The sequence below is a fragment of the Carlito syrichta genome, unplaced genomic scaffold, assembly GCF_000164805.1.
Source record: "Carlito syrichta isolate Samal-C Ts95f unplaced genomic scaffold, Tarsius_syrichta-2.0.1 Scaffold304428, whole genome shotgun sequence".
In the NCBI taxonomy this organism is placed as follows: Eukaryota; Metazoa; Chordata; class Mammalia; order Primates; family Tarsiidae; genus Carlito; species Carlito syrichta.
The window spans coordinates 157142-183940 of record NW_007248524.1 but is presented as its reverse complement, the minus strand read 5'-3'; the positions used below and the strand labels follow the sequence as shown (position 1 = coordinate 183940).

At 50.6% G+C, this 26799-nt stretch overlaps 1 protein-coding gene across 1 annotated transcript in view; it reads left to right on the top strand.

The window, feature by feature from the left end:
• The first annotated feature begins 4348 nt into the window (after positions 1–4348).
• GLDC (glycine decarboxylase) overlaps positions 4349–26799 on the top strand; it is a 99958-nt gene continuing 77507 nt past the window's right edge. The window contains exons 1-2 of the mRNA XM_021713296.1: positions 4349–4390; positions 21747–21882. Of these exons, the coding sequence (XP_021568971.1) occupies positions 21818–21882 (65 nt within the window). The 5' untranslated portion in view covers positions 4349–4390; positions 21747–21817. The remainder of the gene's footprint in view (positions 4391–21746; positions 21883–26799) is intronic.

The window sequence follows — 26799 nt, the reverse complement described above, 5'->3', positions numbered from 1 at the left end:
GTGGTGTCCTCTCCTGACCGACCGGGCTAGACTCAGAAAGGGACGGGATTGCCTGTGGCCCTGCGGCCGGGAAATGGGGACTGCGGCGGGGCGGGGAGGGTGGAGACCCAGACAGCGGCCTCCTGAGCCGAGGGTTCTTGACGCTTTCACCTGGCTTTGCGTCTCACACTCGAATGGGGTTATTTGCCGACTGGAAGGCGGCAGTGCTTTCGAGGTCCACATGGATTCTCTAGAAAAACACACAAGATTTTTGCTTGGTTAAGGCAGGTCAGCTTACCTATACACTTGCTTAACATTTTGTTGTATTTTAAAGTTACTTCTTTCTCTTTTTTTTGAGTCGCAGTCTCACTCGTTTTCCCGGGGTGGAGTGCTGGGGCACGCTCAGGGCCACTGCAACCTCGACCTGCTGGGCTCCGGCGATCCTTCCGCCTCCGCCTCCCAAGCAGCTGGAACGACAGGCTTGCACCACCATGCCTGGCTAATTTTTTGATTTATTATAGAGCCGAGGTGTCGCCAAGTTGCTCAGTTGCCTTGTGTGGCCTCCATTTGGTCAGTCTGAGCTGGTTGCAAACTGCTGGGCTCAGGCCATCCTCTCCCACAGTGCTGGGATGACAGGCGTGAGCCACCACGCTGGGTGAATCTCAAGGGATTCTCATTGTCCTCTGTCTTTGGACACAGGCTCATGAAAAGCTGTTTGCATCTTGTGTTTAAGCCCAGCTGCTTCTGTGGCCTTTGTGTAGGTTCCATTTGGTCAGTCTGAGCTGACTCAGGAAAACATTGCATAGCCAGGAGTCCCCCCGCTCTGAGACTGACAGCTCTCCAGCAAAGCTGGCTTCGTGGAGGGGTGAGCCGGGTGGTGGGATGGTGTAGCATGTCGCACCCACATGCTTGGATGTTGGACTCGGAGGTGTGCACATGTCATGCATGGCTAAGCACGCTCTTCCATGGGGAGGGCAAGTGGTGCGTGTCACCTCTGGTCACTGGGGTCCCTCTAACAGTGAAGCCGCGCTTCCCAAACTTGCTTCCATGTGAATGCCTGTGTTCTGCTGTCCTCAGAGAAGAATTCTGGGTTAAATATTTGTTTGCCATGGACAGAGACAGCTAGTTGCAGAAGTCTTAGATGCCCTCCTTGCTGAGTGAAGACTGTGAGAGTCATCAACAGTGTGGACATTCGTGCCCAATCATCTCAGACATCTACATGGTTCTTCCCATGTGCTGGGCACTCTTCAAAGTGCTCTCCTTGCTCTTTATTGTGCCCTCTGCAAGGTATGAATAGACACCTGTCCCGGCTTGTCTGAGGTCTTCGGTTTATAAATGTGCGCAGACCCAGTCACCCTGACATTCCTCTGCCGCGTGCCCGCTGCCCCAGTGGAAACGCGGTGGCCTGCTGAGCATGCAGGTGTGGGGCGGCGGGCCCCTCTGCCAGGAAGGGGTCACGGCCAGAAGTGCGGGGCTGAGGCTGCGTGCTGAGAATGAGCCGTGGTGGGGAGGCCGCCGTGGGTAGAGCGACCAGCATGTGCAGCCCAGAGTGACCAGACAAGGCAGGGAAGGGCCTTGGTTCATCTGTCACGAGGAGTGCTCCTCCTCGCCTTGGGCACTTCGGGAAGTGCCGGGGAAAAAATACCTTGACTCTGAATTGGCTGCTCAGTAAGTCATTATTCAGGGAAACAAGCTAAACCACTTGGTTCAAAGATTCTTTTACCCTAGCCCAGTGTGGTGGCTCACACCTGTAATCCCAGCACTTGGGGAGCCCCAGATGGGAGGATTGCTTGAGCCCAGGAATTTGATATCAACCTGGCCAATATAGCAAGATCCTGTTTCTTTTGTTTTATTCTCTTTTTTTTTTGAGTCTCACTCTGTCACCCGGGATGGAATGCAGTAGCATGTTCATGGCTACCGCAGCCTCAACCCGCTGGGCTCAGGCGCTCCTTCCACCTCAACCTTCTGAGTAGTAGCTGGAACCATAGGTGATTACCACCACGCCTGGCTAATTTTTTGATTTATTGTAGAGATGAGGTCTCGCCACATGGCCCAGGCAGGTCTTGAACCCCTGGACTCAGGCAATCCTCTTGGCTCCGCCTCCCAAAGTTCTGGGATGACAGGTGGAGCCACCGTACCTGGCTAAGATCTTGCTTCTATCAAAAAACACAAAATCCTGTCATACCGTTTAAGCGAATTCCCCCTTCCCCATCTGCGTGCACTGAGCAAGACTAGAAGATTTTTCAGTGGAGTCGGCACAAGGTAACCAGACTGAGCAAACCTTACGAAAGCTGTAGGGGTTAAAGTTTACACCGAAGTGCAGGTTGCTTGTGAAAGAGGAGAAAGTAACCCCCTAACGTTCCAGGTCATTCCATTGGAGCGGAGGCGATGAGCCGTCAGAACGACGGACTTGTGCAAACGGAATGTTCTAGAGTGGCTTCTAATGAATGGTTAATGGAGGGCAGTGGGCAGAGGGAAGGGAGTTGCGTCATGCAGCTGCAGGTGCTGACCTTGTCACCTCAGTCAAGTCGAGCGCTCTCTGGAACGGACTCCAGGGGCACCTAGAACGGGCAGCTGTTCCCAATCCGTGACCGGCCGTTGCCTTTCAGCTGGGCGATGCCCATCAGGGCCTGCCTCCAGGCCTCCGTCTGTGACACGGCTCTCCTTGGCCACCCTGGCTCCTTCAACACCCAGCCGCTCGGAGTCATCTCCGCTTGAATGAGGGTGATTTCGACAGACTTTCACTAAACAATCATGGAAATAAGCGAAGACCAGCCAAATGAGAAAATTTATTCTGAACCTGCCACCGGCCAGGAGGCCGGACTTGCATTTTGGGAGAGGAAGGAAAACTGTCTGTCAGGGGAAAGGGGAAGGCTTCATTGCATGTGTGTTCCGACGGGAGGCTGTGGCGAAGGGGGTCTGTCAGGGTTGGCTGGAGGTGGGCGTCCTGTGTGACTGGCTGTGTGTGCGCGTTTGGGTTCCATGGGCCCGAAGTTGGAAGTAGGACAAAAGTCAGGGAGGCTGTCAGTTATTAATCAAGTTCTGGACTGATGGTTACGAAAGTTGTTACTCAGTTTCCTGTATTGTCACTAGAGATGGTGGTCTGCCTTTCTGTAAGTCCAACTTGTAGCAGGCTGATTTCCTGCTTATGTACTTATTTTTAAAATTTTTGCGGAGACGAGGTCTTGCTATGCTGCCCACGCTGGTCTTGACCTTCTAGCCTAAAGCCATCCTCTCGCCTTGGCCTCTTAAAGTGCTGGGACTACAGGTGTGTGCCAACATGCCTGGCCCTTAGGTTGTTTCTTATAAATAAGGTAGTCTCCTGGATAAGTGTGGGTGAAAATTTTATTTTTAAATGTGGTCTGGCCATTGTCCATTTGTATATTCAGTCCCTCACAACCCAATTTGGTTCTTACATTTTTGTCACTAATTCCTCTTTTTTTTTTTGAATTGGAGTCTCACTCTGTCGCCCAGACTGGAGTGCAGTGGCTACTCGCGGCCACCGCAGCCTCGACCTGCTGGGCTCCGGCGATCCTTCCGCCTCAGCCTTCCAAGTAGCTGGAATTACAGGCATGCGCTACCACACCCAGCTGATTTTTTTGATTTATTGTAGAGATGAGGTCTCGCTGCCCAGGCAGGTCTCAAACCCGCAGGCTCAGGCAATCCACTCACCTCAGCCTCCCAAAGGCGTGGGATTACAGGTTGAGCCACCGAGCCCGGCTGTCATTAATTCTTATCAGGCAGACACATGACTGATACTTTGACTGTTACCCTGTTTGCCTAGGTTGCTAAGCATTTATTGTCTGTCTACTATTGCAAGGCACTATGAAGATATACATTTATTTTTTGAGTCGAAATCTCACTTTGTCGCCCAGACTGGAGTGCAGTGACATGCTCATGGTCACCCCAGTGTCGACCTGCTGAGGTCAGGCAATCCTTCTGCCTCAGCCTTCCAAGTAACTGGAGCTACAGGTATGTGCCACCACGCTCAGCTAATTTTTGATTTTTATTGTAGAGACAAGGTCTCACCAAGTTGCCCGGGCTGGTCTGAAACCTGCGGGCTCAGGTGGTCCTCTTGCCTTGGCCTTCCAGAGTGCTGGGATTATAGGCATGAACCACCACACCCAGCTCAAACTGTTTTTCTTCTTTTTTTTGAGTCAGAGTCTCACTCTGTCACCCAGGCTGGAGTGCAGTGGCATACTCACGGCCACCGCAGCCTCTGCCCGCTGGACTCAGGCGACTCTTCTTCCTCAGTCTTCCAAGTAGTTGGAACTACAGGTGTGCTCCACCACGTCTGGCTAATTTTTCTTTATAGTAGAGATGAAGTCTCGCCAAATTGTCCAGACTGGTTTTGAACCCCTGGACTCAGGCAATCCTCTCACCTCTGCCTCCTGAAGTCCTGGGATTACAGGTATGAGCCACTATAAAACTTAGCGAAATTAGGTTTTAATTAAGTTCAACACTGTGTACAAACCTGTATGAGAACTTTCCTGGATGAATCCATGATCTCTCATCTAGGAAGACTGTCTTTTTGGCTTTATAATCCGAGTCAGAATACAAAGTAGTCAGAGTGGTATCTGAAGCAAATACTGGATCTGTCTGCAACTGTCAGTTGGATTGTGAAAAAGATGACAACTTAGAAAAGATCATTTCAGTTGTGCTTAAAACAAAAGTTTGCGGCAACCAGCTTCAGATTTTTGTTTGTTTGTTTGTTTTTTGAGTTGGAGTCTCACTCAGTTGCCCAGACTGGACTGCAGTGGCCGCTCCCGGCCCCGGCAGCCTCGACCTGCTGGGCTCCGGCGATCCTTCTGCCTCAGCCTTCCGAGTAGCTGGAATTACAGGCGCGTGCTACCACGCCTGGCTGATTTTTTGATTTTTATTGTAGAGATGAGGTCTTGCCAAGTTGCCCAGGCAGGTCACGAAAGACTTTTTTTTTTTTTTAAATTTTCACCCGTTCTCAGTATTAGGAAAGTGAAAAATCTCCTGGTCATGCATAATATAAATTAAGTCAGAAGATTAAAAAGTTCCAGGTGCCATGGGAACTATGGTTAAAAATGTCATGAGTGTTCAGAAATGATGTGAAACAGGATGGAAAGACAGGGATTTCTGATTCAGGAGCTGAAATATATCTTCTGTTAGAAGCAAAAATGGGTTGGCTGGGCGCAGTGGCTCACGCATATAATCTCAGCACTTTGGGAGACTGAGGTGAGAGGATTGCCTGAGCCCACGGGTTTGAAACCAGCCTGGGCAACTTGGCGAGACCTTGTCTCTACAACAAATCACAAATTAGCTGTGTGTGGTAGCATATTCCCGTAGTTCCAGCTACTTGGATGGCGGAGGCGGAAGGATTCCCTGAGACTTTGGTGGCCATGATCGTGCTGCTGCACTCCTGACTGGGCGACAGAATGAGACTCAGACTCAAACAAACAAAAAGTATAGGGTGTAAATATTTATCTTCAAAGCAGTGAATCCTAGTGTACATTATAGTCAATTTTCCCCCTTATTTATTTTTTATTTCTGAGTCAGAGTTGCAGTCTGTCCCTCAGGCTGCAGTGTAGGGCATGATTACAGCTCAGCTTGGGGCAGCCTCAACTTCCTGGGCTCAAACAATCCTTCTGCTTCAGCCTCCTGAGTAGCCAGGACTATAGGCGCTTGCCACCATGACTGGCTAATTTTTTTTGGAGCATCAAGGTCTTGCTGTGTTGCCCAGGCTGGTCTGGAACTCCTGGGCTCAAGCATTCCTTCCACTTCAGCCTCACAAAGTGCTAGGATTACAGGCGTGAATCACTGACCCCTGCCTCTCTTGTTTAATCTCATTCTTTATGACACATCATTTTTTCTTTCTTTCTTTTTTTGAGTCAGAGTCTCACTTCGTGACCCAGGCTGGAATGCACTCACGGCCACCGCCACCTTGACCTGCTGGGCTCAGGTGATCCTGCCACCTTCAACTTTCCAAGTAGCTGGAACTACAGGCACATGCCACCAGACCCGGCTAATTTTATTTGTTTTTAATTGTAGAGATGAGGTCTTGCCAAGTTGCCCAGGTTGTCTCAAACCCGTGGGCTCAGGCAATCCTCTCATTTTGGCCTCCCAAAGTGCTGGGATTATAGACATGAGCCACCACGCCTGGCATGAAGTATCATTTTTTAGCATTAAAATATTTTGGGTAGTCTGTAATCCCAGAACCCATGGGCTCAGGCAATTTTCTTGCCTCTGCCTCCCATAGTGCTGGGATTACAGTTGTGAGCCACCGTGCCTGGCTAGATACAATTTTTTTTTTTTGAGTTGGAGTCTCATTCTATCGCCCAGACTGGAGTGCAGTGGCCGCTCCCGGCCACCACAGCCTCGACCTGCTGGGCTCTAGCGATCCTTCCGCCTCAGCCTTCCAAGTAGCTGGAACTACAGGCGCGCTACCACGCCCGGCTAATTTTTTGAATTATTGTGGAGATGAGGTCTCACCAAGTTGCCCAGGCAGGTCTCGAACCCGCGGGCTCCCAAGGTGTGGGATTACAGGCTGAGCCACCGAGCCCGGCTTAGATATAATTTTTTTTTTTTTTTTGAGTTGGAGTCTCACTCTGTCGCCCAAACTGGAGTGCAGTGGCACGCTCCCAGCCACCGCAGCCTCGACCTGCTGGGCTCTGGCAATCCTTCTGCTCAGCCTTCCAAGTAGCTGGAACTACAGGGGTGTGCTACCACGCCCAGCTAGTTTTTTGATTTATTGTTGAGATGATGTCTCACCTGCCCAGGCGGGTCTCACACCCACTCAGGCAATCCACTCACCTCAGCCTCCCAAGGTGCGGGATTACAGGCTGAGCCACCGAGCCCAGCTTAGATATAATTTTTTAATATCCTTTTTTTTTGAGTTGGAGTCTCACTCTGTCACTCAGGCTGGAGTGCAAATGGCAAGCTCATAGCCACCACAGCCTCGAGCTGCTGGGCTCAGGCCATCCTTCTGCTTCAACCTTTCAAGGAGGCTATAGGTGCACGCCACCATGCCTGGCTAATTTTTGATTTATTGTAGAGGCGAGGTCTTGTCAAATTGCCCAGGTTGGTCTTGAACCCCTGGGTTCAAGGCAATCCTCCCACCTCTGCCTCCCAAAGTGTTGGGATGATAGGTGTGAGTCACCTCCCCTGGCTTACAAAGACTCTTATACTGCAGCACCTATCTAAAAAAGTTTTGATGGGGCTGAGAGGGAGCTCTTGAGTGAGAGCAGCCCATGGGAGGAGTCTCATGTCTGGAAAGAAGAACTCTGTGAGTTCTGCTGTGTGGAGTCGTTGGCTGTGGCAGTCTGGGGGAGCATGGCTTTGGTACAAACCTGGCGGCTGAACAGAGAGGCAGCCGGTTGGGCTGTTTGTCAGTTTCTAGGGCGGGTGTCTTAGTAGAGACGGAGCCAGAAGCGAGTCCTGGAAGAAGCAGAGATCCTTGCTTTTGCTTCAACAGAATGGGGTTTGAGTTGCTGTGGAACGTACAGTTGGAAAAATTGAAGCCAGGGTTAGAAGGTAGAGGTAAGAGCTCAAGAGGGGTGAGAGATGGGGTTGAAGATTTGGTCTTCGGAGTGAAGTCGCCGGAGTGAGTGATCGTTCCTCAGGTTGGGATGTGGGAGTCAGGAGGGTGGTGGACCCCTGTGTCACGTGCTGGACTTTTCTTAGGCCCAGGAGGGAAGAAAGTCCACGTCATGACGCCAAGGCCCCTCTGAGGTGGGAGGAGTGAAGGGGCTTCCTGTCTGAGGTGCCTCTCTATGAGACGCAGGAAGGGCAAGACTGAGCATTAGGGAGAAGTGGAGTTTCTGAAGAGCTTGTGCCGATCTGGGGGGTGGAGACACCAGATCAACCTGCACGGAGCACTTGCTGACCTGGAAGGGCGTGAATGCGTGAGGCCTGTTAGGGTGTCCGCACCCTGCGTCATTCAGTGACGGGGGATGGGAACAGAAGACGCAGTGAATGGGTTCCACTGAGGGGCAGATGTCAAGGTCGCTGTTAGCTCAGGTCGGTGGGTTGGGAGTGAGGCGAGGCAGCCTGCCCACATCGTGCCGGGAAACTCAGGGGGAGGCGCGTGAGGCTGGGGGTGAGGCCTGCGCTGTCCGGGGCAGGGGTTGGACCATGGGGGTGTGTGCTGCTGCTCGGACTCCTGTTCTTTCCAGGCACGTGCCACCACACCCAGCTAATTTTTTGTTTTATTTGTTTTATTATAGAGATGAGGTCTGGCCAAGTTGCCCAGGCTGGTCTCAAACTCCTAGACTCAGGCAGTCCTCTCGCCTTGGCCTTCCAAAGCGCTGGGATGGCAGGCATGAACCACTGCACCTGACTCAGAACTTTCTTTTTATTTTGCGTTGGAGTCTCACTCTTGCTGCCCAGGCTGGAGTACAGTGGCATGCTCACAGCCACCGCAGCCTCGGCTTCCTGGGTGCCTGTGATCCTTCCTCCTCAGCCTTCCAAGTAGCTGGAACTACAGACACATGCCACTGTGCCTGGCTAGTTTTTCTGTGACTTATTGTAGAAACGAGGTCTCACCAAGTTGCCCAGGCTGGTCTTGAATCCCAGGCTCAGGCAATCCTCTTGCCTCGGCCTCCCAAAGTGCTGCTGGGATTACAGGCTGAGCCACCGTGCCCGGCCTAGAACTTTCTTAATAGCTGCAGGTTTCCACGTATAAATGTTTCTCAGAGGCCCATGCTTTAGGGATGCAGTTGAACCAAATGTGAGAACAATTTGTACAGTGATTTGTATCATGGATTCTGCGATGGGTGAGTTAGTCACCGTATCGATTTAGCAGTAGATCAATAGTGAGAGTTTAGGTGAATTTTCATTGCAATACATAGATTCACCTGCATTTTCTGAGCACCTACTTTGTGGTCAGCAGTGTGCTATGCTCCTACCCACAAAGAGATTACAAAAACTTGGTGAGATTCTGGGTTGGATTGCAAATTTCTCCTGATGCTTTTGATGTATAAAAAATCATCTCAGCTGGGCTCGGTGGCTCAGCCTCTAATCCCGTGCCTTTGGGAGGCTGAGGTGAGTGGATTGCCTGAGCCCGCGGGTTCGAGACCCACCTGGGCAACTTGGCGAGACCTCATCTCTACAATAAATCAAAAATTAGCCAGGCTTGGTGGCTCAGCCTGTAATCCCGCATCTTTGGGAGGCTGAGGTGAGTGGATTGCCTAAGCCCACAGGTTCGAGACCTGCCTGGGCAGGTGAGACATCATCTCTATAATAAAAAAAATCAAAAAATTAGCTGGGCGTGGTAGTGTGCACCTGTAATTCCGGCTACTCGGAAGGCTGAGGCGGAAGGATCGCCGGAGCCCAGCAGGTCGAGGCTGCAGTGACCGGGAGCAGCCACTGCACTCCAGTCTGGGCGACAGAGTGAGACTCCAACTCAAAAAAAAAAAAAATCATCTCTCCCAAGAGTGATAAATTTAGCTGGACTGTTGGGACATACCTTCCTTCCCTTCTTGTTCTTGTCTTGCAGCCCATAGCCATGTGTCCTCAGGGCAGTAAAGAAGGAAAATACTCATTCCAAGCTAACCATTTGGCCTGATTACGCAGGTTCACCGGCATTCACATAAATATGATGAATTGCAGGGTTTCTCCATACATTTCTATAAGAAACATTCATAGAGTAAATGAAGAGAGGCCTCCCATTCTGAGTACAATCCGGGTTTCAAGAGTGAAGCAACAGACAGTGTCCCCTCATCCCTCTCCACTGTGAATGTTGTGCTGGTGTCCCTGTGACCGGCGTGACCTTGAAGCTGTGTCTCCCGGGTGAGCCGGAAGGCCTACAGGGACTGCTCCTTCCTGTGGAGACAAGGGACCGGGGGCCGGCAGAAACCCAGCGGGGATGTGACTCAGCTCCTTCTGGCAGGAGGTGCCTCAGGACACTCACCCCTGAGGGTCATGAGGGACTGAGAGGTGAGTGGCGTGGGACGTTAGTTGGTCGAGCCAGCCTGGGCAACATATGAGACCCTGTCTCTACACAAAGTAAAAAAAGTGAGCTGGGCGTGGTGGTGTGTCCCTGACCCTGAGTCCCAGCTACTCGGGAGGCTGAGGCAGGAGGATTCTTTGAGCCCAGGAGGTCGAGGCTGCGGTGAGCCAGGAACGTGCCGCTGCACTCCAGCCTGGGTAACAGCAAAACCCTGTCTTAAAGAAGAAAAGAAAACATTGACTGAGCAAGAAGACAGAAGAGCCTGGCAGGATTAGGGTGGTGGGAGTTGGGCCTGTGTGGTGTTGCCTGGACCACACCCTTACACGTGGCATGGCTCTGCCTAACTCCAAGGGTTTTCAAAGGGTTTCTACTCACAAGATGTAGAGCGTATGGATTGGCCTGGTTTCCTGGAATAAGCAAGTTCTATTATTCAGTGGAATTTGGTTGTGAAACCCTCGTCTGCCCAGGGAGGAAACTTGACAACAGGGAGTCAGATATATAGGCTGGAAAATGGGCTTAGACCTCGTGGGTATAGGAGAGGGCTAGGGGTGGTGTACATACCTGGGTGGTGTTAGGGAAAGAATGGAATTGGCTTCCAAATTCTGACCTTCACTCAGAAAAATCTGAAAATCGTAACAGAGGCTGTCATTTGTGGTCTATCTTTTTTTTTTTAAGTTGGAAACTCACTGTGTCACACAGGCTGGAGTGAAGGGACATGCTCCCAGCTACCGCAGCCTCGACCTGCTGGGCTCCGGCGATCCTTCCGCCTCAGCCTTCCAAGTAGCCGGAACTACAGGCGCGCGCTACCACGCCCGGCTACTTTTTGATTTATTGTAGAGATGAGGTCTTGCCAAGTTGCCCAGGCGGGTCTCGAACCCCGGGTCTCAGGCAATCCACTCACCTCAGCCTCCCAAGGCGTGGGATTACAGGCTGAGCCACTGAGCCTGGCTTAATTTTTTGATTTATTGCAGAGATGAGGTCTTGCCAAGTTGCCTAGGCCAACTTGAACCTGTGGGCTCAGGAAATCCTCCCTGCTCGGCCTCCCAGAGTGCTAGGGTTACAGGGGTGAGCCCCCAGGCTTGGCTGGTCTGTTTATCTTGATTGGCACCCCAGCCCCACCTGGTGGTTTCTTGAGCAGCCTGGACGCCAAGGATCTGGATGTTGGCAAGCAAAATCCGCCCAGGCGGTCTCTGTCCTTACATTCTGGCCCCAGCTTTCGCCTTCAGCCTCTGGCAGAGAAAAACCTTTCTCAAACTGGTGACATTGTCTGGGCAAATGCAAATATGAGTGTGCTGGTTTTCGGTCCTGATGACTTCCTTGGAGACCTTTTCCGAGTGTCTTGCCAAGCACGTGGCGGCCGAGGAGTGAGAGGAAGGCTCCCAGGCCAGTTAGTGGCTGCTTGGGGTCGAGATGCAGCTCGCTGGGCTGTCTGGGACACGGCCTGTGGACGCCGGCTGGGGTCGGGGATGGACAGGGTCTGCACCCATGTGTTCCACGGGAAGATTTTGTTCTGGGCATAACACTTTTTGTGTGCGTGTGTGTGAGTGTGGAGATGAGGTCTCGCTATGTTGCCCAAACTACTGGGCTCAAGTGATCCTCCCACCTCGGCCCGGCGGAGTGCTAGGACTACAGGCGTGAGCCACCACACCTGGCCCATTCTAGGCATAATTTTAATTTTTAATGTAGTTTATTTAGAAAGTAAATCAGAGAAGGAGAGGAGATTCACCTCCCCAAGGTAGGGGAGGGGGCCAAAGCTCAGGAAAACATAGCCTGGCCAGTGCTTAACAAAAACAATGGCCTAGGCATAATGTTTGATGTAATTTTTGAATGACCAATATAGGCACGTTGGGCCAAATTCATATGCACAAAAAGATGGATCCGGAAAAGCAGGACTTCCTCCTACTTCTGCTTGTGAATCATGCAAAGACGTTCTGTTCATGTGGATGCTTATGCATATACATTATTTTAGGGTTTTTTATTTTTTATTTTTTCCGAGTTAGGGTCTCACTCTGTCACCCAGGCTGGAGGACAGTGGCACACTCCCTGCCACCACAGCCTCGACCTGCTGGGCTGAGGCGATCCCAAGTAGCAGGAACCACAGGCATGTGCCACCACACCTGGCTACTTTTTTGATTTATTATAGAGAAGAGATCTCGCCAAGTTGCCCAGGCTGGTCGAACCCATGGGCTCAGGCATGAGCCCTCTCACCTCAGCCTCCCAAAGTGCTGGGATTATAGGCGTGAGCCACCACACCTGGCCTAGTGCTGGGATTATAGGCATGAACCCGGCCTATTTTAAAAACATAAATGATCGAATAATAGATATAGGTCCTTGTAGAACCTTAGCCATAACATGTTCAGGTTGTCAAGGAAGAAAAAGCAAAACATGGATGCATGGTTCTATGTAATTGCAGCCAAAAGTGACAGGAAGGTGGTGTTTGGACAGAGGGTTAAGGGCGGGAACGACGTGGTGCGTTCAGGGCAGCAAGTAACCTCACTCACGCAACCTGCCTGTCCTGACATTCTCCCAGCTCTCATGCAGATTCTCGTAAGTGGGAAACCCAAACGCAGCCCTCGTGCCCTGGGTACTCAAAAGGCAGTTCTTAGGCGAGGGCATGTTGGAAAGCATTTGTCCGGCGTCGTGGTTGACGCGGAATTCTGGAGACTCTGGGCGCACTGGCAGGGGCGCTGCTGTGAGGAAGACTCTCGCGGAAGGCACTGAGTAGCGGATACTGCGGGCCGGGGCGCTGCAACGTCAGTGAGGGTACCTGGTCTCAAGTCAGGTGAAGTGGGGACTAAAGAGAGGCCTGAGCTTTTCCTGTCCATTTCCACTTGTATCCCTCATCCTGAATTGGACCCCGCATCTTTAAAATAAAATGTAAACAAGCCAGACTCGTGAAGTTATGGGAGGCGAACACGTCCCTTCTGGCCTCGGGGCAGGAGCAGTGTGAGTCTCACCTCCAGATTCCCGGGAGCAGGGCCAAGAGGCCACTGACTTGTGTTCTCGGTGCGTCAGGACCAGGGTGCTGTGGGCTGAGGCCGAGGGACAAGCAAGGTCAGAAGAAAGCGTTTTGCAAGAAAATAACTTAGTGCTTGGATTCCTGGAAGACGGCTCGCCTTTCGTCATGCTGGGAGTGCAACACAGGGCATGGCACTTGGGCACCCTGCAGCGCAGCCGGTGAGGATCTGGACAATAACAGCTTGGTTCTGAGTGTTGCTTCTTCTCTCCTTTTTTTTTTTTTTTTTGAGTCAGAGTCTCACTCTGCTGCCCAGGCTGGAGGGTAGGGGCACACTCATGGCCATCGCAGCCTCGACCTGCTGGGCTCTGGTGATCCTTCCGCCTCAGCCTTCCACGTAGCTGGAACTACAGGTGTGTGCCACCACACCTGGCTGATTTTTTTTATGTACTGTAGAGGTGAGGTCTCGCCAAGTTGCCCAGGTCTCGAACCCGTGGGCTTGGGCAATCATCTCGCCTCGGCCTCCCAAAGTGCTGGGATCCCAGGTGTGAACACCGCACCTGGCCCTTCTTTCCCTTTGTGAGTTAGAGTCTCACTCTGTCACCCAGGCTGAAGTCTAGTGGCGTGATCATGGCCACCATAACCTCTCCCTCTTGGGCTCAGGTGATCCTCCCAAGTAGCTGGGACTACAGGATCGCCACCATGCCCAGCTAGTTTTTTGTAGTGACGAGGTCTCACTGTTTTCCAGGCTGGTCTTGAACTCCTGGGCTTAAGCAGTTCTTACCCTTCCGCCTCCCAAAGCACTGGGATGACAGGCATAAGCCAGTGCACCCAGCCTTCCCTGGTTAATTTCACAGAAGTTCAGTGAGGAAGACAGTTACAGGAATTAGATCTGGGCCCAGGAACAATCTGGCTTTGTCCAGTCAAAAGGAAAAAGTGCGAGGAATTTGCACTGCTGTGAGCTTGGCTCTGGGGGAAAAGCTGGGTTGCTTTTCCTCACTCCCCTTTCTCCGCACAGCTCCCTGAGGGTGTGCTGCCCGACCTTATTTTTGGATGCTTCCCTTGCCATGCTTCTGGGCATGGAGCTGGCTCCTTCAGGGGAAGCGCAGGGTGGGCATTGAAGGCTGGCATGGGATTTGGGGTCTTAGTAAGACTCATCATCCCCCTAGACTTGGACCTGAAGGCCTGATTCTGTGAAGCTGAACTTCAGGCGGGTTTGGCGGGTCGAACTCTGAGGGCGGGCTGTCCTGTCTTCTCTGTTCCCCATCCACGGCTGCTTGCACATGGAGGTAACTGCCGCTCTGGTCTTCTGGATACCTGGGGCTCATCCTTCCTTGGGTTTGGCTACTTTCTTGAGTGGGTAAGAGAAATGGCAGCCAGTAAGCAAACATTTGAAATCACTCAGACACTCACTGCTAAGCTGTGTGTTTGGGGAGCACTCTTTGTTCCATGGGCTAGGGAAGCCTGAGGTCTTAGATTCTATTGCAGTAAGAAGCAGCTTAACTCTCTATTCGTAAGTAACAGCCCGTCTTAGCTTCCAGCTGAGAAGTTCGGTCATGATAAGCAACGGATGGATGAATGGGAAAGGCTGTTCATACTACTCACACTTTCAAAAGTGTGGTGATTACCTACCCTCCTTTTTCTTTTCTTTTCTTTTTTTTTGAGTCGGATTCTCACTGTCACACAAGCTGGAGTGCAGGGCACGTTCACAACCACTGCAGCCTCCACCTGCTGGGCTCGGGCGGTCCTTCCGCCTCAGCCTTCCAAGTAGCTGAAACTACAGGCCTGTGCCACCATACCTGGCTAATTTTTTGGTTCATTGTAGAGATGAGGTCTCGCTATGTTGCTCAGACTGGTCTCGAACCTGTGGGCTCAGGCAATCCTCTCGCCTCTGCCTCCCAAAGTGCTGGGATTACAGGCATGAGCCACTGCGCCCGGCTTACACTACTTCTGATGACTCAGGAGGGTCCATTAGCTTGGTGTGTCAGGACAGCTCATTCCACCAATGGCTTTGCTCCTAATAGAAGACATAAAATTTGACATAAAGACCAGAGTACAATGAGAACTAATTGGGAAAAATTCGTATTAGTTCCAATCTGGATAGGGGCAGAATCCACAGTGATTGACAAGTCTGGTTGACCCTGTATATGGGATTTGAAGCATCTTGCCGGGCACAGGGTCTCATGCCTGTCATCCTAGCATAGTCGGGAGGTGGAGGCGAGAGGATTGCCTGAGCCCAGGTGTTCAAGACCAGCCCGGGCAACTTGGTGAGACCTCAAAATTAAAAAATTAAAAAAAATATATCCAGGAGTGACGGTGCATGCCTGTAGTTCCAGCTACTTGAAAGGCTGAGGCGGAAGGATCACCTGAGCCCAGCAAATCGAGGCTGTGGTGGCCATGAGTGCTGCTGCACTCCAGCCTGGGCGACAGAGTAAGACTCCAGCTCAAAACAAAACAAAAAAAACTTTGTCTCAAGTTTTGCTATTTTTATCCTTCTGGGTCTTCTCTCTCATTAATTATTTTGTTCTTTATCCATGCTGATTTGTCATTAAAAATCCAGGTGTTTGATTCAAGTATGTAAGACGTCAGGGGCTCTCTGGGGGACGCTGACTGGCACCCGGATGCCCTAAACTGCTGTGGAATGTGCTGGATGTTTCTGGCTGGTCCGAAGTGGTGTCTACACGTCTTCCTTATTCTTGCAGACCCGGGGCAGGGGAGGACAATGGGGCCTGGGTGGCACGGGCTGCCAAAGGAAGGAAGATGGCCCCAGGCTGCAGCCAGGGCCCTCTCTCGACCAGGCTTCTCCACCCTTGCCGGCTCCTTCCTGGACAGCTCTGCGGGGAGGCGTGAGAGGATGGGTTTTTCTGGGGGGAGGCAAATCCAGACCTCTCCACCATAGCCTGGGGTCTCCAGACACAGCAGGGTCTCCCCGTCGCAGCTGGCACCGGCTTCCACACTTGAATGAAAAGCTTAACGTTTCAGAAGGCCAGCAAGCTTGAATGATGAGCAAAATAATTAAGTGTAAAGCCCAGGAGCACAAAAAGCGGTCAATCTGGAGATGCCGAAGCTTCTAGCCACAAGTCCTGGAAGGCCGTTCTTGGGAGCGGGGTGGGGGGTGGCAGGCCTGGGCTCACTCAGCCGCCTCTTTATGCCCCGGGGGCAGCTTTGTTTGGGTCCCCCATCTGAGGTTCCTGTTCACTCACTCACTCACTACAGCCCGTGGGTTTTCTTTCTTTCTTTTGAAGATGCGGGGTCCAATTCAGAATTAGGTGTACAAGTGGTCATCGTACAGGCCAAGTTTGGGCTTCCTTTTGGTTCCCTCTTTTCTTGGTTTGAGATCAAGTACCCTTATTGATGTTGTGGCCCCTTGTTTTTTTTTCTTTTAAAGAGGCAGGGTTTGCTCTGTCGCCCAGGCTAGAGTGTGGTGGCAGGATATAGCTCACTGTCAGCTCGACCTCCTGGGCTCCGGCGATCCTCCCTGCCTCAGCCTCCCAAGCAGCTGGGACTGCAGCCAAGGGCCACCACACCCAGCTAATTTTATTGTGCATTCTGATCTTGTGAGAGGGAAAAAAGAGAAACTTAACACTCAGTAAAGGAGATCATAATAGAAGAAAGTCAAGTGTAAGAGGTACGCTTTTTGATCATACAGGGCTTATGCCCTATTCTGCCAAGCTGGAGACTTTTCCAAACACTTTTGGGGGCCTCCTCAGACGCTGGTTTCCGTGCCCCTTGGTGGGTGCCATCTTGGTTCCTGTGTTCCTTTCGTCATATGGAAAAACAGGCGCCGGACTCGGTGGCTCAGCCTGTCATCCCCAGTACTTTGGGAGGCCAAGGTGAGTAGATTGCCTGAGCCCGCGGGTTCGAGACCTGCCTGGGCAACTTGGCGAGACCTCATCTCCACAATAAATCAAAAATTAGCCAGGCGTGGTAGCACACATCTGTATTTCCAGCTACTCGGAAGGCTGAGGTGGAAGGATTGCCGGAGCCCAGCAGGTCGAGGCTGTGGCGGCCGGGGGCGGCCGCTGCATTCCAGTCTGGGCGACAAAGTGAGACTCCAACTCAAAAAAAAAAAAAAGAAAAAGAAAAAACCGGCTTTCCTTTACTCCTGCACTTCTTATTCTATTCCGCTTCTCAGCGGAGAGTCTGGCCTTGCAGAGCTCATTGTCAGGACTGGGTGGGGCCTTCCCCCCTTCCCAGGGATCTTAGACTCCCCTTCCCGTGGGGAGACGTGCCTACCTGTGTCATCCACCCGAAAGGCGGCCTCTGGTGCAGACCCATGGTGAAGCCTTAGCCCTCTCTTCCAGCTCAGTGGGGATTAGCCACACAACTACGGCTGCGATGCCAGGAGAAGACGCCAAAGCCATAGCCAAGGAATTCTAAAGGGCCACAAGCAAAACCAAAAAGTGCGTTGGAACACCTCCACTGGAGCAAGGGCAGCAGGTTTGGCTGAAGGCGGGCAGAAGCGTGGCCTCTTGTGTCCTCCAGGAGGAGATCTGGAGTTCGGTTCCGGGCCCACCAGACTCTTCTCGGGTCCCGCCCTGCGACCCCAGGCGCCTGTCCCAGTGGGGCCTTCTCCCCGCCGAAGTCCTTGAGTGGCGCTTTCCAGATCACACCCCACGGAGGGACTGTGATGGCGGCGCTTGGCACAGAAGCACATTCCTGTTTCCGATCCCACTGGCCTCCAGGGGCAGGTGTGGGGAAGGAGAGCCCCGCACTGGAAGAATTTGGCTGGCAGTTAGACTCACTGTGAGGGTGTTGGTTTAGATCACCCTTTTATCTTTCACCAATTTCCATTTGACCTTTTTTTGAGTTGGAGTCTTACTCTGTCACGCAGGCTGGAGTGCAATGGCACGGTCGCAGCCACTGCAGCCTTAACTTGCTGGCCTCAGGTGATCCTTCCGCTTCAGCCTTCCAAGTAGCTGGAACTACAGGCACACACCACCACACCTGCCAAATTTTTTTTATTTGTTATAGAGATGAGGTCTCGCCAAGCTACCCAGGCTGGTCTCGAACTCGTGGGCTCCCAAAGTGCTGGGACTATAGGCATGAGCCACCGCAACTGGCCTTGACTTCTTTTTTTAATTGAGAGAGTTATGCTGCTGCCCAGGTTGGAGGGCTCTGGTGAAGTCATGAGCCCCTGGGCTCAAGCGATCCTCCTGCCTCAGCTTTCTGAGTAGCTAGGACTACAGATGAGCGCTGCTACACCTAGCTAATGTTTTCAAAAATTTTTTTGTAGAGACAAGGTCTTGCCATGTTGCCCGGGCTGGTCTTGAACTCCTGGACTCGAATGATCCTCCTGTCTCGGCCTCCCAAAGCACTGGGCTCACAGATGTGAGCCACCTTGCCCAGCCCCATTTAGCTAGCTCTCCTTATTTCAACCGCCATTATGTTATTTTCCCCAGGCGTGGAGCCAGTTACAAGTCAGCCTTTACATTGGTTACCTCAGCCCTACCCCAGTCGTGGAACAGCATGACTGCAAAATGATGTTGCTTTCCTTCCCCGTGTCGGACTGTAAGAGTGAGCGAGCAGTGCCTAGTGCAGAACTTTGGGCTGGATAATTGGCTTTGCTGGCTTGACCTCCACCGGTGTCTCCCTGTGGGGCTGTGGGGGAAGCTGCAGTGCCTCCCTGTGCGCTCCCAGCACATTCCAGGATCGGGTGCCAGCTTTCTGGAGCCAGTGGACAAGAAAGGTGCTTAGTAAAGACAATGCGGGCCAGGCGCAGTGGCTCATGCCTGGAATCCCTGCCCTTTGGAAAAGGTGGAGGCGGGAGGGTCGCCGGAGCCCAGGAGGCTGAGGTCGCGCGAGCTGTGATTGCGCCACTGCACTCCGCCCTGGTGGCTGAATTTCGACGAAAGAAAGCAAGGACACACGACCGCGTGTGGAAAGGGCGTCTGGCCAAGGGCGGGAGTTCGCATGAGCCAACCGGAAGTGTGGTTGAACCTCCTGCACCTCCTCCCCTAGACGTGGCAGATGGTGGATCCAGCTCCTTGACTGATTTGCGAGGGCTGCTCTCGAGCAATATGCCACAGACTGGGTGGGTTCACAGTTCTGCAGGGTAAACCGGAAACCAAGGCGTCGTCCTGGGGGGTTGTTTTCACGGCTCTCCAGGCAAGCTCAGAGGCTGTCGGTTCTGTGCCCCTCTCCTGGCTTCTGGTGGCTGCTGGCCCTCTGTGGCATCCCTTGGCTTGTCACTGCGTCATTCCAGCCTCTGCTTCTGACATCCCGTGGGATTCACTGTGTGTGTGTGTGTGTGTGTGTGTGTCTTTGTGTCCAGATTTCCCTCTGATGAGGACACCAGTCATTGGATCAGGACTGACTCATCTTAATCTCTTCTCAACTTGACTACTTCGGTAAAGACCCCACTTTCAGGGAAGGTCTTATTCACAGGTGTCCAAGGTTAGGATCTCAACACACCATTCTGGGGGCTACAGTTCCATCCCTGGCATTCCTGCTACTCATCTCCCTCCCGGTCTGATGTGGAGGCCTCTTATCGGATCTCCCTGTGTCCAGGACCTCCCCTCCCCTCTGGGGCCTCTCCACACCATCAGTAGAATTATCTTAGAGTTGTGTTATTCTTCCGCTTGAGAATACTCCGTGGTTTCCCAGGACTGAAGTCTTCACTTGACAGACAAAGCCCTTCACAGCCTGTTCTCGTTCGAGCGCTGGACCTTTTGTCCTCGCTGCGTAATGTGGAGCGGCCCTGGCCCTCTCCCACAGGCTCTTAATTGAAGCTGGCCTTGCCTGCCAGGCGCTGCTAATTAATCTCCCGTCCCACTGGGCTTCTGAACCACTCTACCCCCAGAAGAGGACTTAGGCAATGATTGGATTTCTCGCATGGTTGTTTCCTCAGATGCTGTCTTTTCACTGGGTCCCTAAACTTTCACTTCAGGGAGGCACAATCATCTGCCATAAGGCAGTTGGATTATATTAACGCCTGAAACTGTTAGTTCCAAAACTGTCTTCTCTTTCCTTCAACTACTCAGACAAAGTGAGAACTCAGTTTGTAAATTTATTTCCTGTGAAGTGTGTGTGTGTGGTGTGGAGGACCAAAGTGGTGTTTTTTGGTTTGCTTGTGAGTTTTTAGTTGGGCCTTCGCTCTGTCACCCAGCAGGAGGGCGGTGGCACAATCACGAGGCCTTGCTATGTTGCCTAGGCTGTGAGAGTGTTTCCACTGAGGATAAAGAAGGGTTGATAACAATATTGTGGTAGAATTCAGTGTGGTTGAAACAATGTGAAGTGGCTGCCTAGCCAGTTTGTTGTCTTGGGTTTTGCTGTGCTTAGATTTTCCCCTGATAGAGCAACAGTAAAACCAGTCTGTTCCTAGGGCTCAGTGACTATATCCCTAGGAAGATCTTAAAGAAGCCAGACATTTGCCGTAGCAGTTAAATCCCAGTTAAATTGTAGTAGCCTAATCTATGCAGAGAGGCAGAGAAAGAACCACATAATGTCGTTTGTGTCAGAAGGGTGCCCGTCAGTGTAAGTGGTGTACACGTGGCAGGTCTCAGCCTTGCTGAGTGAGTTAGCATGTGGAATCTGGAGTTAGGGGGGCTGGATTAGTAATCCTTCCATGTAAAGTTGCGTGACCTCGGCCAGGTGACCCTCTTCAATCCTGCATTTCCTGGGCTGCACAAGAAACATATGGTGCAATTCCTGGAAGAATCATGCTCAATGAACGTCAGATGCTGTTATTATTTTGCTGTTGTTATACAAATGACCCAAAATAGGTCTCACCACTGTCTGAGAACTTTTATACTTCTTTTTTTTTTTTTTTTTTTTTTTTTGAGTTGGAGTCTCACTCTGTCGCCCAGGCTGGAGTGCAGTGGCCACTCCCGGTCACCCGCAGCCTTGACTTGCTGGACTTCCGCCTCAGCCTTCCAAGTAGCACACACTACCATGCCTGGCTAATTTTTGATTTAATGTAGAGACGAGGTCTCGCCAAGTTGCCTGGGCTGGTCTTAAACCTGTGGGCTCAGACAGCCCTCTCATTTGGCCTCCCAAATTGCTGGGCTTATAGACCAAGCCCAGTCACTTTTTATACTTTTTTTTTTTTTTTGAGTTGGAGTCTCACTCTATTGCCCAGACTGGAGTGCAGTGGCCACTCCCGGCCACCGCAGCCTCGACCTGCTGGGCTCCGGCAATCCTTCCGCCTCAGCCTTCCTAGTAGCTGGAATTACAGGCGTGTGCTACCACGTCCGGCTCGTTTTTGATCTATTGTAGAGATGAGGGCTCGCCAAGCTGCCCAGGTGGGTCATGAACCCGGGGCTCAGGCAATCCACTCACTTCAGCCTCCCAAGGCGCGGGATTACCGGCTGAGCCACCGAGCCTGGCTGTTTTTTATACTTCTTAGTGAATTACCTAAGTGCCTTAGCGGGAATGCTGGTTAAAGCTGCATGTGAGTCTTTTATTACAATTGATACTTCACATTGTTGAATGATGGGCTTTTATCCGTTTTTATTTTGGTGACAGAAAGGAGAAATGGCCAGCCTATACAATTTTAGATAAAATGTAGGTCTTCTTCCAGACAGTATAAGGCAATTTAGAAGGGAAAACACAGTATTTTACAGAGAGTAAGAATTTTTATTTAGAGTAAATATACTAGAAACCTAAAGGGAATAGATGAACATTGGAATGAGGCAAGTGTTAAAGCCAGGTGATTCTGGCAAACAGAACCCAAAAAAGGACCCAGAACAATCATGAGGGTCCGACCATGAGGAGAAATTGAGTGTCATGTGGGGAATTTTTTCCAGATTTCCACATACAGTGCTTAGCGTTGTTTGGACGAATTAGTTTGTGTTTTCCATATCGCCGTTCTCTTATAAATACTCCCACAGAATGAGGGTTTTAAACTGTAATTAGAGCTCCTTTCTGAGGCATTTTCTTTCTTTCCACCATCAGGCGAAAATGAAATCCTTGCAACTCTGCGTGCCATTTCAAGCAAAAACCAGATCTGGAGATCGTATATTGGCATGGGCTATTATAACTGCTCGGTGCCACAGACAATTTTGCGGAACTTACTGGAGAACTCAGGATGGTAACGTATTTGCTTGACTAAATAACCGGAGGACTTTGATTTCACGATTTTCCCCACGCTTCACTTTTCCCTGTGGAGTCTCAGAACCCGCTCACTGCCCCCACCCCTGCCCGTGCCCCCACCCCAGGCTGGCTCTAATATCCAGGAACCTACCAGGTTTCCCTTGGGAGATTTTCCTGCTCAAGTGTTGAGTCTGTGGAAGCCTCTTCCCACTTCTATGCCCGTAAAATCTGCTGGAACTCTAAGTTGTGGGTGCTGGTAATTCCTCTACTTGAGCAACACGGAGAGGCTCCAGGTGGGCAGATTCAGGGCTTTACGCCGCTTCAGAGGCCCACTGCACTCCAGCCTGGGCAACAGAGTAAGACTCTGACTTAATAGTAATAATAATAATAACAATAATAATAATAATAGTAAGCGCTAGTAATCAAGCCTCCATTTACCTGATACCATGGCTTCTTTTTCAGTTGGTTGTGAACACAGAATGTGGGTGAGAAAGGGGACACAATTACTTGTCCCTTTAAAATCCAGACAGAAGTCTGTGGACCAAGATTCTCCCCCACTCCAATACTTACTGTGTTGGTTCTGACATAGTTTGGGTGTGGTGGCTCAAGCCTGTCATCCCAGCACTTTGGGAAGCCAAGGCGAGAGGATTGCCTGAGCCCAGGGATTCGAGACCAGCCTGGGCAACTTGGTGAGACCTTGTCTCTACAATAAATCAAAAAGTTAACTGGGTGTCATAGCATGTGCCTATAGATTCAGCTCCTTGGAAGGGTGAGGTTAAGGATCACCTGAGTCCAGCAGGTCGACGCTGGCATAGCTGTGAGCATGCCACTGCACTCCAGCCTGAGCAACAGAATGAGACTCCAACTTAAAAAAAAAAAAAGAGAATGAGAACAGAAAACAGGCCTGTCATCCCAGCAATTTGGGAGGCCCACGTGGGAGGATCATGTGAGCCCAGGAGTTTGAGACCAGCTTGGGCAACATAGCAAGACCTTGTCTCTATTTATATCAATCAATCAAAAACAGGAAAATCAAAGAACTAGTTTTTCTGTTCTTGGTGTGCATACGAATGTGTTTGCATTGCTGAGGGCTTCTTTTTCACTATGGTATTGGTAAAAGTCTGAATGGTAAGCTCCAAGCCTGATTCCGAAAGCAAATCGCCTGTCTCTCTTTCCTCCTTCAAAAAAAAAAAAAAAAAAAGCCTCACAAGTACAAGGCTGCCGCATTCAAGCGGTCTGGATGCTGGCCAGCTGCCTTTGCTCTTGGTGGCCGTGCAGAATATTCACCCTATTACTTCCTGGCTGAGTGTGGATGTGTTAATTCACTGTAAGAGCAGTCAGCGTTTTTGGATGGGCTTTCAACTGTTTTGGGGAGTATTTAAAATATTGCTTCTTCTTGTTCTCTGAAACTTGATCCGAGCCAGAGAGTGATTCTGTACCTACCATGGCTGATAGGAAGGGCTGTGCACACATGGGTGGTAGGCTTCACATCATCACCCTTCTGAATGGTTTCCATAGAGATGGAACCAACAAATTCCGGTGACGTGAGGTGAAAATAAATGGATGCCATAGCCTCGAAAGAATACAAACATTTGGGCCCTCAAGAGAAAATTTACATCAGGTCTGCTGTTTATTTTGCGGGGTCCGCGTTTCTGACTTTTCAGCGACTGATCACATTAGCAACTAACGTCAGAACGTTGACACTTTCTTTGTGGCTATTTTTGTTTTGGGTAGTTTTGGCACCAGGTTTAAAATGAGAGAATCCCAGGAGTGTTTGTCCTACTGCAAACCCCTATTGCCAATTCCAAAAGAAAAGTTACAGCCAAAATGATAGAGAATGCTGATTGTTTTGGGACGAGTATTAATGCCATGTTGAATGTATCAAGCATCCTATCTGAGCAGAACTAAATGCCTTTTGGATGTGCAGGTACTTTTTAAATGTTGAAATATATCTAGAAATAAATCCATTGAGTTGTTTAGTTGGAATATAGGCATTATCGATCACAGACACAGTTTCTTTTCTTTTTTTGGAATTGGACTCTCTGTTGTCTAGCCAGGAGTGCAGGGGCACGATCACAGCTACTGCAGCCTCGACCTCCTGGGCTCAGGTGATCCTTCTGCCTCAGCCATCCAAGTAGCTGGGACTCCAGGTGCATGTCACCATGCCTGGCTGATTTTCTTTATTTTTTATTTTTGTAGAAACAAGGTCTGGCTATGTTGCCTAGGCTGGTCTCAGACCCCTCAAGAGTTCCTCTTGTCTTGGGCTCCCAAAGTGCTAGGATTACAGCTGTGAGCCACGGCTCCTGGCCAGAAACATTTTCTTAACCATGATTTTTTTTTTTTGAGTTGGAGTCTCACTCTGTCGCCCAGGCTGGAGTGCAGTGGCATGCTCCTGGTCACCGCAGCCTTGACTGGCTGGACTCAGGTGATCCTTCTGCCTCGGCCTTCCAGTAACTGGAACTACAGTCACGTTGCCACCATGCCCGGCTAATTTTTTAATTTTTATTGTAGAGATGAGGTCTTGCCAAATTGACCAGACTGTTCTCGAACTTGAGAGTTCAGGCAATCCTCTCACCTCGGCCTCCCAAAGTGCTGGGATGATAGGCGTGAGCCACCACATCCGGCAATCATGATATTTTACCTAATTGAGGCAAACTGTTGTATGCATGATGCAGCCCCTTTGCCAGGAGTTTTCTCCTAAAGTGAGGCTTTATTTATTATCCCTCCAGACCTGAAACTCGCTGACCTAAGAGTTCTTTTGTTGTTGGTGGTATTGTTTGTTGAGTGTGGGGATATCCCACTCTGTCTTCCAGGCTGGAGTGCAGTGGCACGATCATGGCTCACCACAGCCACAGCCTCGACCTCCTGGGCCCAGGCAATCCTTGCATCTCAGCCTCCCAAGTAGCTGGGACTACAGGTGCTCACCACCGTGCCCAGTTACTTTTTTAGATTTTTGTAGCGTCGAAGTCTTGGTATGTTGCCCAGGCTGGTCTCCAACTCCTAGACTTAAGTGATCCTCCTGCCTCGGCCTCCAAAAATGCTGGGATTACAGGTATGAGCCACTGTGCTTCGATGCTAAGAGTTCTCTAATAGATTATTGTTAAAAGCATAAGGGCAACCCCCTCGGGTCCCCTCCCACTGTGGGAGCTTTTCTGTCCTCTCAATAAAAAGACGTTTACAGGTAAAAGGAGTAAGGTCATATATTTTGCCATCCTAATAAGAATAACCTTGGGCGACAGGGTGAGACTCCAACTCAAAAAAAATAAAATAAAATAAAATAAAAACTCAACTCTTCAAGAGCCAGTGGGTCATTGAAAAACAGATTGTCAGCCACATGTGGTGGTGTGTGCCTGCACAGCTACTTGGGAGGCTGAGGCAGGAGGATGGCTGGAGCTGAAGTGCTTGATGGCTGTCCCTGTGAACAGCATGGTCCTCCAGCTTGTGCGACATCGTGAGACCCCAATCCCTAAAAACAAACACAAAGATAAATATATTGATGGTGTGCTGATACTTAAAACACATACCAACACACATAGATGTATACATTTCCAAACATTGGGGATTTTAACAGCCACAGTTTCCCAGTGTTCTTAAACTCAAAAAAAAATTTACAGTTGCTATCCACTCGAGTAACATTTGGACAGTACATTACCATTTCCCACATGCTTTATGTGTGTTCATCTGATTTGAGGGTTAAGAAACGTCTCGGCTGGGCGTGCCTGTCATCCCAGCACTTTCGGAGGCCGAGGTGAGAGGATTGCCTGAGCCCAGGGATTCGAGACCAGCCCGGGCAACTTGGCGAGACCTCATCTCTACAATAGGTCAAAAATTAGCCGAGCATGGTAGCGTGTGCCTGTAGTTCCAGCTACTTGGAAGTCTGAGGCGGAAGGATTGCTGGAGCCCAGCAGGTAAAGGCTGGGGTGGCCGTGAGCATACCCCTGCATTCCAGCCTGGGCAACACGGTGAGACTCTGACTCAAGAAAAAAAAAATCTCTGATATAGATGATATTGTCTCCACTGATAGCCAAGAGAAATTGGCTAGAGAGAGGTTTAATTATTTGTCCCAGTTCATAGAGTGTGCAGTGACAAAGTGACCTAATGGTACATTTCTCAGAATATATCCCCTTTGCCAAGTGGTGTATGACTGTAATAAGTTAATTAACTAAGATGAAAACCCAAGGTTGCTGCTTTTGGGTTTTTTTGAGTCAGAGTCTCACTCTGCCACCCAGAGTGGAATGCAGTGGTATGCTCATGGCCACCGCAGTCTCAACCTGCTGGGCTCTGGCGATCCTTCTGCCTCAGCCTTCTAGGTAGCTGGAACCACAGGCATGCACCATCATGCTCGGCTGATTTTTTGTTTGTCACCCAAAGGAAACAAGTTTAGATTTTGGCTTACCTACTTGCTTTTGCAAATTTATAAAAATGAGATTATACTTTAAAGATTAATATATCCCCAGGCATGGTGGCTCACGCCTACAATTCCAGCACTTTGGGAGGCCGAGGTGAGATGATTGCCTGAGCCCTCGGGCTCAAGACCAGCCTGGGCAACTTGGTAGAACCTCATTTCTACAATAAATTTTAAAAAATTAGCATGGTGGTATGTGCCTGTAGTTCCAGCTACTTGGAAGGCTGAGGCGGAAGGATCACCTGAGCCCAGTAGACCGAGGCTATGGTGGCCGTGAGTGTGCCACTGCACTCCAGCCTGGGGTGACAGAGGGAGACTCCAACTCAAAACATATATCATTGAGCATCTTCCACATCAGTAAATATTCTTTACAGTACCATTTTCTTTTCTTTACTTTTCTTTTTTTTTGAGTTGGAATCTCACTCCATCACCCAGACTGGAGTGCAGTGGCCTCTCCCGGCCACTGCAGCCTCGACCTGCTGGGCTCTGGCGATCTTTCCGCCTCAGCCTTCC